This window comes from Aquarana catesbeiana, linkage group LG05 (genome assembly GCF_042186555.1).
Source record: "Aquarana catesbeiana isolate 2022-GZ linkage group LG05, ASM4218655v1, whole genome shotgun sequence".
In the NCBI taxonomy this organism is placed as follows: domain Eukaryota; kingdom Metazoa; phylum Chordata; class Amphibia; order Anura; family Ranidae; genus Aquarana; species Aquarana catesbeiana.
In genome coordinates, this window is record NC_133328.1 from 12257759 (window position 1) to 12275763 (window position 18005).

At 45.2% G+C, this 18005-nt stretch overlaps 1 protein-coding gene across 1 annotated transcript; it reads left to right on the forward strand.

Annotated features, from left to right (window-relative positions):
* The first annotated feature begins 308 nt into the window (after nucleotides 1-308).
* Nucleotides 309-16462, forward strand: LOC141144082 (fucolectin-1-like). The gene is made up of 4 exons (XM_073629447.1): nucleotides 309-420; nucleotides 4844-5129; nucleotides 14308-14470; nucleotides 16250-16462. Exons 1-3 carry the CDS (start codon nucleotides 312-314, stop codon nucleotides 14468-14470), a joined length of 558 nt encoding a protein of 185 aa, XP_073485548.1. The 5' UTR covers nucleotides 309-311; the 3' UTR covers nucleotides 16250-16462.
* The last annotated feature ends 1543 nt before the right edge of the window (nucleotides 16463-18005 follow it).

The window sequence follows — 18005 nt, forward strand, 5'->3', positions numbered from 1 at the left end:
CAGGGAGGGGCAAGAAAATGTTTGCCCAGGGTCCAATCAATATTAAAGACGGCCCCGTATAGAAGCATTAGAGATACCACCTGTATATATGATGCTCAGTTCCCGCTGAACAGAGGGTTCGATGTGCAAAAGTTCAGCTGTTTGTTTGAATGTCCCTAGAATAAAGCCTTTACTGACTGGGGAAAGAGGAGTAAGACATTCCTGGAGTTATTTTCTAATGACTGTTTTTATTATAATTGTTTGATTAACCTATTGATTGATTTATTGTAGACGAATATATGTCTGTATTATTTTACTGTTTTAGAATGATAATGGACTTTGTGTGTCCTGATGTCTCCTCCAGAATGAAGACTCTGGTTGCTGTTATATTCCTGGGCTCTTTGGGTCTGGCTTGGTGCAAAGTTAAAATTGATCCTGGAGGTAAATAAGGAATAATATAAATATAGAAAATAACTGTGGTGCACTAGATAGTGGTGGTGGTGGTGGTGGTGTGTGTGTGGGGGGGGGTGGTCTGAATACATTCTCATGGCAGATACTAGTAAATAAAAATAACTCCTGGAAGATTTCTGTTAACAACCCTAAATATATTTTACAAGGTGATCATTTACCATCACTTTAAAGAGAAACTGCAGTCTGCTAACACAATTTGTAATAAAAACATCTTTGCCATTCTGAAGCTTCCCTCCAACCACTTTGCATATTATTTTATATATACTGTGATTCTGTACTTGCCAAACATGCTGCAGAAATCTCCCTCCCCTGAGTCTGGCTGCAACCATTTTAACTGTGGGCAGATGAAGCTGCTGCCTGTTCATTTCCTGGATTTACACAGAGGCAGACCTCCAGCTCTGCAGCTCTCATTGGCCCTCTTACGATTCACCCCCCTCCCTTCCTGGCAAACTCTCACGAGAGTGAGAGAGAGAGCTGTGCATGATGTCATAAGCCTAGGCTAATGACCAGACAAGAAACAGGAAGTGGGCTGTATAAGGGATTTACTGGCAGAAAGAAAATATTTTACTATCCAAACTTAAAACAACAACAAGGGCAGAGGTTTTAATAGATGAAACGATAAAAAAATGACTGAAGGTCCACTTTAAGCTGTGAAAAAAATCCCAGTCTGATAGTATTTATAAAACATTTGCTCAGAGGCTACAGAAAGATACAATCTAACATATTGTGACTTGTGTATCATTCTGTTTATTCATCTGCAGATCAAAGGGTTAAACTTCTATCTGCAGATGTGTAGCCAAGTCCCGAGCCCATTTTGGTCTAATGAGAACCTCAAGAGTTAGGAATAGCTGACATCCTTCTATGTAGAGTGAGTTACGAGGGATGGTGGGTGTAATTCAAGGTAGATTCATGGACACCAGACACTTCTTGAGTACTAATAAGCTGGGGATCTGCTGAACAGGGGTACTAAAGAGTCGGTGGTCTGTTGAGTGGGGGGTTCTACTGAGCCCCTTTAAAATAAAGGGATTTATTATCTCTTAAACAGAACTGTGGGAGAGAGGGTTTAGGGCCAGGACACCCTTTAGTAGTTTCAATGTTAATTGTTAGACTCCGAGACTTCTATAGGTAGACAGCCATGTAGGGAAAGGTACCCAGCGGACACCACATCTGCATGTGTAGACACGCTGTCCCCTTTGGCAACAATCTTGAACAGTTCCTAACAAAGGTTACAATGAACTCTTTCACTTCCTCTACAATCTCCTTCTTGTAGATCTTCACTCAACTGAGCTCCCGGTCTCTCTCACTAGACTTGTTGGTCCACTGCCACTGGATCTCCTGAACTCTTCCAATCTTCTCACTGAGTATCTCCCTCAAGCGTCACCCCCGCATCCCTGCTGAGTCCCTAGCTTGGCACTCACAGCGTCACCCCACTGGCCTGCTCGGTCCCTGGCTTGGCACACAAGGCTACTCTGCAAGTGTCACCTCCACTGGTTGGGTCCCTGGCCCTGGATACTCAGACAGCCTAGCAGCCAGATGTCCCTGGGATAGGCCTCAGGTTCTGGGCAGCACACCACACGTCCACCCAGACAGCCGTCCAAGTGGCACAGAACCCAGATCACCTGACCTCACCCAAATAAAAAGGGTCTCTCTGCAGGCCAAGGGACCCAAGAAAATCCCTGCCCATTGGCTGAGACACCCCATCCATTCCTAATCTGTCCTTGCAAAGCCCTTGTCTTATCTAATGCCACCAGATACCCGGCCATCTAGTGACAGAAGAGAGAAGTGCAGCAATTCCAGAATTAGATCAAATACCACCAAAAGAAAGCTCTATTTGTAGGGAATAAAAGACGTACATTTTATATGGGTACAGCGTCGTAGAACTGCGCAATTGTCAGTTACAGTATGTGACCGCGAGAATGTGTTTCCAGCGCGATCCCATCGCGCTGGTTCTCGTCGACAGGGTACTTTTTTTTCCTTTCGCGATGAGCGACAGGCAGTGCTGTCAGCTGTCTGGTATGAATCATGAGGAGGAACGTCGCTCCAAATTTTAAATAAAAAACGTATTCACCGGGAGAAGAGGCCGGAGAGGGGGAGAAGAGAGTGGAGAAGTCGGAAGAAGACCCCCAAAGTCGTAAGAAGACCCCCCGAAGTCTGAAAAAGACCCCCGGAGCTGCCTAATAAATTTCTTTAAAAACCTGTCTAGTGTGTTTTTTTATTGACACTTTTCCCCCAGATGAATGGGCAGGGGTACGATGTACCCATATTCATTCACATAGGGTGGGGGGCCGGGATCTGGCGGCCCCCTTATTAAAGGGGGCTCCTGGATTCCGATAAGCCCTCCGCCCGCAGACCCCGACAACCAACGTCCAGGGTTGTCGGGAAGAGGTCCTTGTCCTCATCAACATGAGGACAAGGTGCTTTGGGGTGGGGGGGGCTGCAGGGTGCCCCCCTGCCCCAAAGTGCCCACCCCCCATGTTGAAGGCATGCGGCCTGGTACAGTTCAGGAGGGGGGAGGCCGCTCGCTCGTCCCCACCCCCTATCCTGACCGGCCAGGCTGCGTGCTCAGATAAGGGTCTGGTATGGATTTTGGGGGACCCCAAACTTTTTTTTTCGGAGTAGGGGGTTCCCCTTAAAATTCATACCAGACCTAAGGGCCTGATATGCCCCTGGGGGGAACCCATGCCGGTTTTTTATTTAAAATTTGGGGCGGCGTTCCCCCTCATGATTCATAGCAGACAGCTGTCAGCACTGCCTGACGTTCATCGCAAAAGGAAAAAAAAGTTTTCCTTTCCTGATGAGCAAGCCAGCTCGGTGCTGGCTCCCGCGATGGGGCTCGCAGGTGTCAAATCTCGCCGATAGCAGTGGCAAGATTGACACAATATCGCGGTCACCTACTGTAAATTATTGCAGTGCCGCAAAAAAATGGCCTGGTCATGAAGGGGGTAAAACCTTCTGGAGCTGAAGTATTTATAGTGTTTGTCAGGAGTGAAGGTTGTTGACCTTCATGCATATGCATGAAGGTCAACAACCTTCAGTGGGCAGCTCCCCCTTAGCCCCCTAAAACTTATCTTAGCATGATCTTGACCCAGTGATGTGCACAAGACCCTAGGCTCTCTGGGGTTTCTCCCTCCTGATTGGCTGAGATGCCAATATCAATGTCAATTACAGCCAGTGAGGTGGGAGTGGGGGGGTGGAGCTGAGCCGTGAAGACACAGAGAGTAGGCTCGGGAGCGAGCATGCACGAGTACCGCCACAGCATTTGGGGCACTGGGCCAGGGGGAAGGGCCCAGAGCGCTGGGGGGGTATGCGAGAGAATGATTGGGGCCACTCTGTGCAAAACCACTGCACAGAGCATGTAAGTATGACATGTTTGTAAAGGAAAAAAATAAAATAACAATCACTTTAAAGCAAAACTTCAGTCATTTTTTTCATCTTTCCATCTATCAAATCTTCTGCCCTTATTGTTGTTTTAACTTTGGATAGTAAAACATTTTCTTTCTGCCAGTAAATCCCTTATACAGCCCACTTCCTGTTTCTTGTCTGGTCATTAGACTAGGATTATGACATCATACACAGCTCTCTCTCTCTGTCTCTCTCTCACTCTCCTGAGAGTTTGCCAGCAAGGGAGGAGGGGAGTCATAAGAGGGCCAATGAGAGCTGCAGAGCTGGAGGTGTGCCTCTGTGTAAATCCAGGAAGTGAACAGGCAGCAGCTTCATCTGCCCACAGTTTTAATGGTTGCAGCCAGACTCAGGGGAGGGAGATTTCTGCAGCATATTTGGCAAGTACAGAATCACAGTATATATAAAATAATATGCAGAGTGGTTGGAGGGAAGCTTCACTACTTGACAAGTAAAATTATTTTTTTCTTTTTGCAGATTTCGCATCACTTCTTGTCTGGTAAATAGTTGTCCCCAGAACAGGAAGTTATTCTGCCTAATCTTCTCCCATAGGCGCCGATCGCCAGCCTTCCCATCCGTCTCCCCGGGTGGGGGGTGGATGGCATTAGTTTGCAACCCCCCCTGAAATATTTAGCACCAGCCGCCAATGATTTAGAAGGATGGAAAAACATTATGGGTTAAGTGTATAAAAAAGTGTGCTGAACAAATGTGACAAATATCTGCACAGCTCCAACAAATCTTGCCGTATTCTGTATAATTATCTTCTATGTTTGTAAGCGCCATCTAGTGGCCATAATGCATTTTGTGCCTGTTTGAGACGTTTAGAAAAAAAAAATATACATTACAGCCACTAGATGGCGCTTGCTAACATAGGAGATAATTATATTACACAGAATATAAGTTTTGAGGAGCTGTACAGATATTTGTCACATTCGTTCATCCAACGGACCCCAAAATGTATAATTATTGAGTGTCTCCTGTTTTTCTTTTTCAGCCTTTAATATCGCCAGAACTGGGGAAGCCTCACAGAGCTCCGATTTGCAACCCTTTACGCTTATAGCTTACGCTTACAGGGCCATTGATAGTGTGAAAGATACAAACTTTCAGCATGGCTTCTGTTCCTACACAAGGAATGACCAGTCGCCCTGGTGGAGGCTAGACATGAAACGGAAATACAAAGTTGTTCATGTTGTACTCACTGGACGGACGGACTGCTGTATGGAACGGCTCATGGGTGCAAAGGTCCTAGTTGGAAATTCTCCAGACAATAACAACCCAGTGTGAGTACCACAAGGACAACAAACTGTATGGGTACCTATGTCAAGGGTCTTTGGGCTTATGTCGATGGCCTCAGTTTGAGATGCATCTGAGATCACTTAGAATTCAATGACAGGTGTATCTGAACTGCTATGACTTACCTGATCCTGATTTCTTCTCCTTTGGTCTGATATCTTCTGCTAAATTCATCTTTCAGAGGCATAAACTGTAACATTTTCTTGTGCAAGAACCCGAATACCTGAGTCTGCTGTGGGTACAATAGGGAACCAATCCCCTCAACACTCCTATGTAGTTTCTTTTATCTATCGCACTGATGTATAGACTTCATTACGAATTGAAATTTTCGTTATTCGGAGATTCGGAGGTATATGAATCTCTGAATCACAATAGCAACGAAATTTCAACAAATCTAAAATAAATTATAAGGAAACTAAATATGGAATTAATTTGTTTAATTGAGATGTTTGAAGCATCCAAAATAATGTAACGAATGATCCAAATAATTTGGATCCATTTTGTTTTTATGTTTCATTATTTTAAAAAAAATGCACTACATATGAAATGGAAACATATTGCAATAAATACAGAAAGGAATAAAAGCAGTGGTGGCTGGTGCTCACTATTTTGGGGGCGGGGGGCAGACAGGAAGGCAGTAATTCCCCCTCCCCCACGGGAGATGAAAGGGAAAGGGGTGGCGATCACCCCCCCAGGAGACAGACGGGAAGGTAGCGGTAAGAGGCCTCCTTACCTTAGGAGGCAGATGACAAGGATCCAGGGTAGGGCTGCTGCTCCTCACTCCAGCTACTCATCGCTCCGGGCCATTGCTTCTTCTCCTGGCCGAACAGGAAGCGAGCCCTGAGACCCGATCTGCTGGGAGTCCTAAGACTCCTTGTCTGTCCATAAGGGACGCACAGGGGCCACACCCCCCTGTTCATGCATCCATCCCCTTAATCTACAGTGCCTTGCAAAAGTATTCACCCCCTTCGGCATTTTTCGTGTTTTGTTGCCTCACAACCTGGCATTAACATGGATTGTTTGAGGATTTGCATCATTTAATTTACAAAACATGCCCACAACTTTGAAGATGTTTTTTTTTTATTGTGAAGCAAACAACAAATAGGACAAAATAACAGAAAAAGTCAATGTGCATAACTATTCACCCCCCTAAAATCAATACTTTGTAGAGCCACCTTTTGCGGCCATCACAGCTCCAAGTTGCTTTGGATAAGTCTCTATGATCTTGCCACATCTTACCACTGGGATTTTTGCCCTTTCCTCCTTGCAAAACTGCTCCAGCTCCTTCAAGTTGGATGGTTTGCACTTGTGAACAGCAATCTTTAAGTCTGACCACAGATTTTCTATTGGATTGAGGTCTGAGCTTTGACTAGGCCATTCCAACACATTTACATGTTTCCTCTTAAACCACTCAAGTGTTGCTTTAGCAGTGTGTTTGGGGTCATTGTCTTGCTGGAAGGTGAACCTCTGTCCTAGCCTCAAATCACACACAGAATATCCCTGTATTTAGCACCATCCATCTTTCCCTCAACTCTGACCAGTTTCCCAGTCCCGACTGCTGAAAAACATCCCCACAGCATGATGGGGATGGGATGGTGTTCTTATTGTCGTCCTATGTACAGATACTCAAGTCTCTGCTGTGGAACTCTGCAGCTCCTCCAGGGTTACCTTAGGTCTCTGTGCTGCCTCTCTGATTAATTCCCTCCTTGCCCGGTCCGTGAGTTTTGGTGTGCGGCCGTCTCTTGGCAGGTTTGCTGTTATGCCATGTTCTTTCTATTTGGTTATGATAGATTTGATGGTGTTCCTAGGGAACATGAAAGATTTGGATATTTTTTTATACCCTAACCCTAATGCCGCATACACACGACCGGACTTTTCGTCAGAAAAGGTCAGATGGAATCATCCCGTCAGACATTCCGATCGTGTGTGGGCTTCATTGGACTTTCTTTCTAAAATTCTGACGGACCTAGAAATAGAACATGTTTCAAATCTTTCCGACGGAATCAGTTCCTATCGGGAAAACCGCTTGTCTGTATGCTATTCTGACGGACCAAAAAACGACGCAAGGGCAGCTATTGGCTGCTGGCTATTTAACTTCCTTTTTCTAGTCCCGTCGTACGTCATCGCATTCTAAGCAATCGGACTTTGGTGTGATCATGTGTAGGCAAGTCCGTTTCAGCGGAACTCCGTCGGAAAGACCGTCGGAGTCTATTCTGACGGAAAGTCCGGTCATGTGTACGCGGCATGACTTGTACTTCTCAACAACATTGTCCCTTACTGGTTTGGAGAGTTCCTTGGTCTTCATGGCAGTGTTTGGTTACTGGTGCCTCTTGCTTAGGTGTTGCAGCCTCCGGGGCCTTTCAAAAAGGTGTGTATATGTAATGACAGATCATGTGACACTTAGATTGCACACAGGTGACATCATTTCACTAATTATGTGACTTTTGAAGGTAATTGGTTGCACCAGAGCTTTTTATGGGCTTCATAACAAAGGGGGTGAATACATACGCACATGCCAATTATCAGTTTTTTATTTCTGAAAACTAGTTCTATGTATATATTTTTTTTCTAATTTTACTTCACCAACTTAGACTATTGTGTTCTGATCCATCACATATAATTCAGATTAAAAAAACATTGAACTAAAGGAGGCTGTAATGTAACAAAATAGGTAAAATGCCAAGGGGGGTGAATACTTTTGCAAGGCACTGTACATGCAGGGCGCCAGATGCATGGATTCCAATTGGGGGGGGAGGGGTTGGGGTTTGAAGCACTTGATTAATTAGAGCCAGAGGCTCTAATAGGCTTCAAAATAGGGTGGGCTCAATCAGTTGTGTGACACTATCAAATGAAAATTCGCTATTGTCACACGAATCCTCCCCCCGGAAAATCAGGAAGCGGGTCTGAGACCCGTTTCCGGATTGGCTGAAAGGAGAAGATATGCTGGCCACCGGGAGGAGGAGGAGGAGGGAGGAGACGCGAGTAGAGGAGACACAGGGGAAGTCGGTCACCCGGGGTAAGTGTTGTGGTCAGGTGACCGGCCGGGAGGAAGGTGCAGGTGACCCGACCGGGTCAAAAAATACCACCAGCCGCCATTCAGCATATAAGGAGTTGACTAAGTTCAATGACCTCTTTGGGTGCAGCTCGGCTTGTTTTGCCTAAATCTGGCACATTTGCAGTTACTGCAGAGGATACAGATCGTCACTCTACACCAGTAGAAGAGACACAGGCATGGCCACGCAGTGGGAGGCAAGAGGCGACCATGGCCTGCATCAGCCCTGTCTGAACCACGGCCACCGCCCACCTCCCGCCACAGGGCCCGATCCCCAACAGGCTGCTTCTGCAAGTACAGAACAGATTACAGCGCACACATTCAAGAATTACATTTATCCTGCAAGGCTAGTTAAAAACACCTGAACATATTAAAAAAAATACGGGGCTTTGGTCACACTATATGGTCATATAGTGCTAAGCCCACTTACTGCGACAAAGTACCCCGAATTAGTGGGTCCTACCCTAGTAATAGAATGAAAGATCTTGCGTCTCAACCATGGGAGCCAAACTCCTCTATGTGGGACAACTGAAGGGATTCCTGCTATGCACTGGTGATCACTAATAAAGAGGTAATGAGGAGGGGGAGGGGTGCTCCAGCCCAAAAAAACCTGGTCAGGGTCTATTACAATATACAAAAACATATTTGGGGGGACATATTTGGGGGGACATGCAGCCTGGTGGCCCCGGCAACTGCCTGGTGTATCCTATGGCCAGTCCAGGCCTGACAATGGAACATGTAGTTTTGACAGCCACACCAAGATTTCGGAAGGGGGGTTTAACTTTAGACACTTCCTGCAGGTAGCCAGACATTACTGAAAAGATTGAGGAACAACAGTGACTAAAATCTCTTCTCAAAAATGCTGTAAGTGATAGTATTTATGAGAGTTGCTCTTACAAAATTTTTATTGTTTCTTTTTCTGAACGTTAACAAAAAAGACAGAAAGAAGGCACCTAGCAGATAGGCCGACTCAGAAGACCACCCAAAAAAAAAACAATATGTAAAATCTATAGCGTAAAAAGGGGAATGTGGACGCAAAAGAGAAAAACAAGAAAAGCAGAAGGAGAACTAGAGACTAAAGAAAAGGAGGAGGTATGGATGTATGGATGAAAGGAAAGAGGGGTTAATGCTGGGGAGAACACAGAGAAGCAGAAAAGACCATTGCTGTTTGCTGTTTGTTTGCTGTTTGCTGTTTGTTTGCTGTTTGTTTACTGGGTTGCATTTTTGGGGCTTTTCCTTTTAGTTTTTAATTTGCCTTTTGCTGTCACTTTTTAAATAGCTTTTTTTTTTTTTTTTTCTGGTTCCATCAATTAAGGGGTGTGGTTAATTGCTCACATGTGCCTATTTAACTGGTTGTAGGACTCAGTCTGAGCGTGCTCAGTCTGAAGCTGTGGAACTTGGTGTAAGTGGAGCTGGAATAAGTGGGAGTTAAAAAAACAGAGTTTAAAACAGGAGGTTATAACAGGGGTCATAGTACCTGTGTAGTGTGAGTATCTGAGTGTTGTTTGAGTAGTGTGTGTGGATCGTTAGTACTTGTGTATTGTGTACTGTACACTTGTGTATTGCGAGTGCACGTAGGTCTGTGAGTACCTATGTATTGTCTTGTTGTGTACCTGTGTATTGTCTTGTTGTGTACCTATGTATTGTCTTGAGTATTAGTGCCAGGAAGCTAGCTGTTAGGTAATTTGGACAGGGTAAAATCCCCAAATCCTCACTATATTCAATAGGTACGATGCCCGGCGGGTGTGGAGAGGTGACTCTTTGTACATCTTGCCGCATGTATGCGTTCCTTGATCATCCGATCGAGGGCGAATACTGCTGTGCAAAATGTAAGCACATTGTTTCCCTGGAAGCCCAGGTTCTGAATCTGGGGAAGCAACTGTCAGCACTGAGAAGTCCCTCCATACTAAAGGTGAGCCAGGAACGTACACGGCAGGTGCCGGCAGGGGCCAGCACAGAGGCGGGTGGAGACAAAGAGGTGCAGGCACTAGCAAAGAGTAGATGGGTGACAGTCAGGAGGGGTAGAGGGGGAAGTGCCAGAGAGGCCGATCCAGGACTAGAGCATCCCAATAAGTACGCTCCATTGAGTGACATTGGTGAAACCAGTCAGGGACCAGCACTGCTGGAGATAAGGGACTCTCCTAGCTGCCAGGGGAAGAACTCCTCCAGTGAGAGTGGGGGGGCAGCAAAGGGAAAGGAAAGACAGATTCTGGTGGTAGGGGACTCAATTCTTAGAAGGACAGAGAGGGCAATCTGTAACCAAGACCTGAAGCACCGAACAGTATGTTGTCTACCGGGCGCTCGGGTTCGGCACATCACGGATCTTGTGGACAGATTACTGGGAGGGGCTGGGGAAGACCCGGCTGTCATGGTGCACGTTGGCACCAATGACAAAATCAGAGGCAGATGGAGAGTCCTAAAGAACGATTTTAGGGATTTAGGTGCTAAATTGAGGAAAAGGACCTCCAAGGTAGTATTCTCAGGAATACTACCGGTACATCGAGCCACACCAGAAAGGCAGAGGGAGATTAGGGAAGTAAACAAGTGGCTGAAGAGCTGGTGTAGTAAGGAGGGGTTTGGGTTCCTGGAGGACTGGGCCGACTTCTCAGTTGGTAACCGGTACTATAGAAGGGACGGACTGCACCTAAATGAGGAGGGTGCAGATCTGCTGGGAATGAAGATGGCCAAAAAGTTAGAGGGGTTTTTAAACTAGGCGAGGGGTGGAGGGTCCAGAGACAGTGATAGCCAGCGCGGAAGATATTCCAGAGGGTAGTATTGGGGGCATTAGTGGTAGGTTAACCAAAGCACAAAAACACAAGGTGAGTATAGTAGCAAGTCCTAGTTGCAATCTTGAAACACCCAATACGAGGACAATATGCGACCGGTCTAAACTATGTGGCATGTTTACTAATGCCAGGAGCATGGCGGACAAGATGGGTGAACTAGAGATACTGTTGTACAAGGAGGATTTGGATTTTGTAGGAATTTCAGAGACCTGGTTCAACAGCTCTCATGATTGGCTGGCAAACATTCAAGAGTATACCCTATACCGCAAGGATAGAGAGGGTAAAAAAGGGGGAGGGGTATGCCTATATATCAAGAATAATGTACAAGTGAATGTAAGAGATGACATCACTGAGGGAGCTAGGGAGGAGGTGGAATCTTTATGGGTAGAGCTCCAAAGGGATGAAGCTAAGGGGAAAATAATACTGGGAGTATGCTATAGGCCCCCTAACCTGAGGGAGGAAGTGAAGATGGATCTCCTATCACAAATTGGATTAGCAGCAAGGATGGGAAGTGTTATCATAATGGGGGATTTTAATTATCCAGACATAGACTGGGCGGAGGGAACCGCGCATTCATTTAAGGCTCGCCAGTTCCTTAATGTCTTGCAGGACAATTTTATGGGTCAGATGGTAGATGCACCAACTAGAAATAAAACATTACTGGATCTACTGATTACCAACAATACAGACCTGATCACAGATGTGGAAATACGGGGCAATTTAGGTAACAGCGATCACAGGTCAATTAGTTTCAGTATAAATCACACAAATAGGAAACATGAAGGGAACACAAAGACACTGAATTTCAAAAGAGCCAACTTCCCTAAACTACAAACCTTGCTAAAAGGCATAAATTGGGATAAAATATTAGGAACAAAGAATACGGAGGAGAGATGGGTTTGCTTTAAGAGCATATTAAATAAGGGCATTAGCCAATGTATCCCATTGGGTAATAAATTTAAAAGAGCAAACAAAAATCCTGGATGGCTTAACTCCAATGTAAAAATGCATATAAAAGCAAAGGAGAAGGCCTTCAAAAAATACAAGATTGAGGGATCATCCTCAGCATTCAGACTTTATAAAGAATGCAATAAGAAATGTAAGGGTGCAATTAGGACGGCTAAGATAGAACATGAAAGACACATAGCGGAGGAGAGCAAAAAAAATCCCAAGAAATTCTTTAGTTATGTAAACAGTAAAAAAGGGAGGACAGACCATATTGGCCCCATAAAGAATGAGGAAGGACATCTGGTTACAAAGGATGGGGAGATGGCAAAGGTATTGAATTTATTCTTCTCCTCAGTCTTCACGAGTGAATCGGGGGGCTTCAGTAACCAAAACTGCAGTGTTTATCCTCATGACACAACACAGGAAGCACCTACATGGTTAACAGAGGACGGAATTAAAATTAGACTTGAGAAACTTAACATTAATAAATCACCGGGACCAGATGGCTTGCATCCGAGGGTACTTAGGGAACTCAGTCAGGTGATTGCCAGACCGTTGTTCCTAATTTTTACAGACAGTCTATTGACTGGAATGGTACCAGCTGATTGGAGAAAAGCCAATGTAGCACCAATATTTAAAAAGGGCCCAAAAAACATCCCTGGGAATTACAGACCAGTTAGCCTAACATCAATAGTATGTAAACTCTTGGAGTGGATGATAAGGGACTATATACAAGATTTTAGTAATAAGAATGATATCATTAGCAGTAATCAGCATGGATTCATGAAGAATCGTTCTTGCCAAACCAATCTATTAACCTTCTATGAGGAGGTGAGTTGCCATCTAGATAAAGGAAGGCCCGTAGATGTGGTGTATCTGGATTTTGCAAAAGCATTTGATACAGTTCCCCATAAACGTTTACTGTACAAAATAAGGTGCATTGGCATGGACCATAGGGTGAGTACATGGATTGAAAACTGGCTACAAGGGCGTGTTCAGAGGGTGGTGATAAATGGGGAGTACTCAGAATGGTCAGGGGTGGGTAGTGGGGTTCCCCAGGGTTCTGTGCTGGGACCAATCCTATTTAATTTGTTCATAAACGATCTGGAGGATGGGATAAACAGTTCAATCTCTGTATTTGCAGACGATACTAAGCTAAGCAGGGCAATAACTTCTCCGCAGGATGTGGAAATCTTGCAAAAAGACCTGAACAAATTAATGGGGTGGGCAACTACATGGCAAATGAGGTTCAATGTAGAAAAATGCAAAATAATGCATTTGGGTGGCAAAAATATTAATGCAATCTATACACTGGGGGGAGAACCTCTGGGGGAATCTAGGATGGAAAAGGACCTGGGGGTCCTAGTAGATGATAGGCTCAGCAATGGCATGCAATGCCAAGCTGCTGCTAATAAAGCAAACAGAATATTGGCATGCTTTAAAAGGGGGATCAACTCCAGAGATAAAACGATAATTCTCCCGCTCTACAAGACTCTGGTCCGGCCGCACCTGGAGTATGCTGTCCAGTTCTGGGCACCAGTCCTCAGGAGGGATGTACTGGAAATGGAGCGAGTACAAAGAAGGGCAACAAAGCTAATAAAGGGTCTGGAGGATCTTAGTTATGAGGAAAGGTTGCGAGCACTGAACTTATTCTCTCTGGAGAAGAGACGCTTGAGAGGGGATATGATTTCAATTTACAAATACTGTACTGGTGACCCCACAATAGGGATAAAACTTTTTCGCAGAAGAGAGTTTAATAAGACTCGTGGCCACTCATTACAATTAGAAGAAAAGATGTTTAACCCTAAACTACGTAGAGGGTTCTCTACTGTAAGAGCGGCAAGGATGTGGAATTCCCTTCCACAGGCGGTGGTCTCAGCGGGGAGCATTGATAGCTTCAAGAAACTATTAGATAATCACCTGAATGACCGCAACATACAGGGATATACAATGTAATACTGACACATAATCACACACATAGGTTGGACTTGATGGACTTGCGTCTTTTTTCAACCTCACCTACTATGTAAGATGGTCAAATCCAATGAATCTATGATATCCCACCCAAGGAGACCATACTTTGATATACATTGTATGAGTATCTTTAAAAATAGTCCTAAACTTCTCATTGATCATAGTGCCTGCAATGCATACCCAAAAGATAGAGATTGCCCCCAGGATTTAGCAATTCTCTGTATTTAATAAATAAAATAAATATTTAAAAAATAAAAAGATGTATTTCTGGCCACATTTATTATTTTTTTAACAAGTTTTTAACGATTGACGTATGTATACTATGAACCCATTGTGAAAATCTCTTATAGGTGAACAAGTGACGTTTTCTGTATCATTGTGTTGGTCATTATTTGTCTTCCACAGGTGCGGTACGGTCACCCAAATTACTGATCCTAAGTCAACTTTCTTCTGTAATGGGATGGAGGGTCAATACGTCAGTGTGGTGATCCCGGGGCGCAGTGAAATCCTGACCATTTGTGAGCTGGAGGTCTACGGTGAACCCATGAGTTGGGTCTACTATAATTAGGTAAACCGCAGAGGAACGTGACAGAAGGAATAATGAAGTTGATCATAAAGTTTAATATCCAGGAAATAACATGTCCTTAAAGTGGAACTACACTGCACAACCAAAAACACAATTAAATTCATTTTTTATATTCAAAACAAACTCCCCCATCCATCCATGTCTTCATTGCTTAATTTTGTTGAGAAATCAGTTTGAACCCTCCCCCACCCCCCACCCCCAGTTTTGGCCATCTTGAGTAAGGGCAGGTGATTCATGCAGCATTTACTTACTGGAATCCATCAGCCGTTAGTTTAGGCATGCAGACAGGAGGGCATGCTTAGCTGAAAAAGCCCATCCTCCTCTCCCGAAGACTCCTGGGATGTATGACATCATTTGCCTAGGCATGGTAACTAGGAAGTAACTGAATAAATGTAAAAAGAACATTTAAAACAAATTAATATGATATACTTTCCTATCTATTTACTAATGCTAGCAGCATAAGGATTAAAAATAGTCAGTGTTGATTGAGAGAGTGAAGTTCTGCTTTAAGGCCCCAGAAAAATATGACACATCTATGTTTTCCCATCTGACTGGAGGAGGATGTTTTCCACACCTTACAGTCTTGACTCACTCAAGAAACTCTTCAGAAACACCAATCTATATATTTTTATTTTAAAAGAGTGAACGTTAGGGATCTATGTATAAATCTTTCCACCCAAAATTCACACAACTTTCAACCAGGATTCACATATTTCCCCAACTGACAGTGGCGGCTGGTGAAGTTTTAGGATGGGGGATGCCAGACCACACCCTTCCTTTTTGACCCCTCCCGATTCTCATAAGCCCCACCCCTTATAGAATCCACTCACTCCGTCCCCTGTATTCCACTTGCTTCCACCCATAGTGTCAGGAGTATACAGCTCAGCATCACAGGACAGAGTATACAGCCCCAGAATCACGGGATCAGGGTATTTAGATCATCATCACAGATAAGACTGACAGCACTGCCCATACCACCCCCCCGCACGGGTCTCGCTGGCGCACTGACAGTAGCCCTACACCCCCTGCGGCGCTGGTCTTGCGACACCAAAAGCAACCCCACCACGCTGTGTGGGTGACTGAGAGCAAAACACCCCCACCCACCCCACCCCCCATGGGAGGTCCGGCACTTACCGGGCTGTTGGGTCCTCTCAGTGCGGGCAGCAGCGGCGGTGGAGTTTGTTCCTCCAGCTTCCTCCCCTGTGTGTCTCCTCTTCCGCCAAATCACTGGGCATCCAATAGGATCACCTGGTGCTTTGGCCAATCGGGCAACAGGTCTCACTGACCTGCCTCCTGATTGTCGGGAAGGTACTGTTGTGTAAAAAATAGCGAAAAGTCATTCGCTATGGTCACACAACAGGGTGGGATCAGTGCGCACTCTCTGCTCCCCGAGCCCACCCTTTTTTGAAGCCTATTAGAGCCTCTGGCTCTTAAAAAAAACACCCCCTCCCACCCCCACCATAGGAGTCCATGCGTCCGGCGTCCTGGAAGCAACAGGAATAGGGAGGGATAGGGAGAACGGCGGCGTGCACCCACAATGCACAGGCCACCACTGCCAACTGAACCTAATTTACTCCTGGGTCCCATGTAAAAAAAAAATGTATAAATAGACCCTCTAAACAATAGTATCTAAAGCCAAATCTCAATTTTCAGTTGTGGATGGAATGTGGAATGGTTTGAACCACTGTCTGTTTTTTATTGATGCCTGTGTCTGCTTCATATATCACAGCTAAGTCCATGACCTCTCTCCAATTCTTTTAGGCCAGATGGTCTGAGGTACCAGTTCTGAGACTCCTTCAGCCTATCACCTGTGTTACTCTTACATCCCTCCAGCTGTTTGCCTGTGTTATCAAACTTAGCCTTGTTGATTGCAGAATTTTCCTTTTATTGGGCGGTGTGGGGTCTTATCTGAAACATAACTGAATGTATTGGAAGTTGCTTACAAATGTTAAATAAACAAATGAATAAAATGTGTTTGCAGAGAGCAATGACTTGTATTTATTTATAGGATTTATTGTGTGCAACTGTTTGAAACACAAACCTAATTCTAAAGTATGCTGTCTTAATCATACGAGCTGTCAACATAGTTCTATGGATAAAGTGTATTGTTTAAAGAAATTAATGTGGTTCCTTTTGCTAAAATTCCTGGCTGGTTCCAAGAGTTTGCAATCTATTTCCACTGTCGGCATAATCTGCTCAGTACTGTATGAAGGGGTAATCAGGTCTTGTATTATTGCTCATCCAAGAAAGCTTCAGCTTTTAAACCCTGATTGTGCTACTTACTCTGCTACCAAAATAGAGGAATGTACCCCACAGACAGACTGCCAGTGACCCCCACTTTAAACATGCCCCCCCCTCCAACTGTACTGTTTTTCCTGGCACCAGTGGTGGCCGGTGGTATATTTTTTTGGGGGTGGCAAAGAGTGCACAGCCCCCCCCCGGCTCAGTCGGTCACCCGCAACAATTACCCCAGGCAGAGCTTCCCTCCTCTGCATCACGGTGGTGTCCTCGCCGTGCATGTCCTCCTCAGCAGCATCTGAGAGTCTCCTCCTTGGCATCATGGCGGCGTCCTCGCCGTGCGTCTCCTCCCTCCTCCTCCCTCAGCCAATAGGGTAGCTTCTCCTTTTTGCCAATTGGGAAACGGGTCACAGGACCCGCTTCCTGATTGGCCGGAAGGCAGAATCAGTGTGACAATAGCAAATATACATTCGCTATTGTCACACAACTGGGTGGGCTTCTGGCGCAGTACTCTGCAGTACTACCCTTTTTTGAAGCCTATTAGAGCTTCTGGCTCTAACCACGTGCTTCAAAAAAAAAAAAATCACCCATTTGAATCCATGCATCCGTGCGCCCCCTGAGGACCGGCTGCCACTGCCTGGCACAGTGCCGGGGGCATGTACCAGTCTATCCTGGAATTTGTGATTTGTCCTGGAACCTGTGTTCTTCTGGGCTATCAGTTTGACCCATGGATCCAACACTACCGATACACATAGGTGGCCCTGAGGGTCCAACTGACAGCTGAACCCCACACATTACAGAGGTACTAATAATGGCTCTTGAATTAACCCCTTAGAGCCGGCACCTGCTGGCCCTTTAAGAGGTTTAAAATGTCTAGGGGTGGGGCTAATGGTCATGTGACCGCCATGATTGGCTGTCACAGGGGTCACATGATCGGAAAGCTCCAGATCGCAAGCAGTGAATGGGATCTTTCTGATGGCCACCAGTAACTGTGCCAGTAACTGTGCCAGGAGTAGGGATGAGGCGAACAACCCCCTATTCGGTTCGCACCAGAACATGCAAACAGGCAAAAAATTTGTTCGAACACGCGAACACCGTTAAAGTGTATGGGACACGAACATGAATAATCAAAAGTGCTAATTTTAAAGGTTTATATGCAGTTATTGTCATAAAAAGTGTTTGGGGACCTGGGTCATGCCCCAGGGGACAAGGATCAATGCAAAAAAAAGTTTTAAAAACGGCCGTTTTTTCGGGAGCAGTGAGTTTAATAATGCTTAAA

Excerpts from the sequence above, each read along its gene's own strand:
- LOC141144082 (XM_073629447.1), top strand. The coding sequence starts at position 312 with ATGGACTTTGTGTGTCCTGATGTCTCCTCCAGAATGAAGACTCTGGTT. Across the intron at positions 421-4,843 it reads AGTTAAAATTGATCCTGGAG|CCTTTAATATCGCCAGAACT; the intron begins GTAAATAAGGAA and ends TTTCTTTTTCAG. Across the intron at positions 5,130-14,307 it reads CCAGACAATAACAACCCAGT|GTGCGGTACGGTCACCCAAA; the intron begins GTGAGTACCACA and ends TGTCTTCCACAG.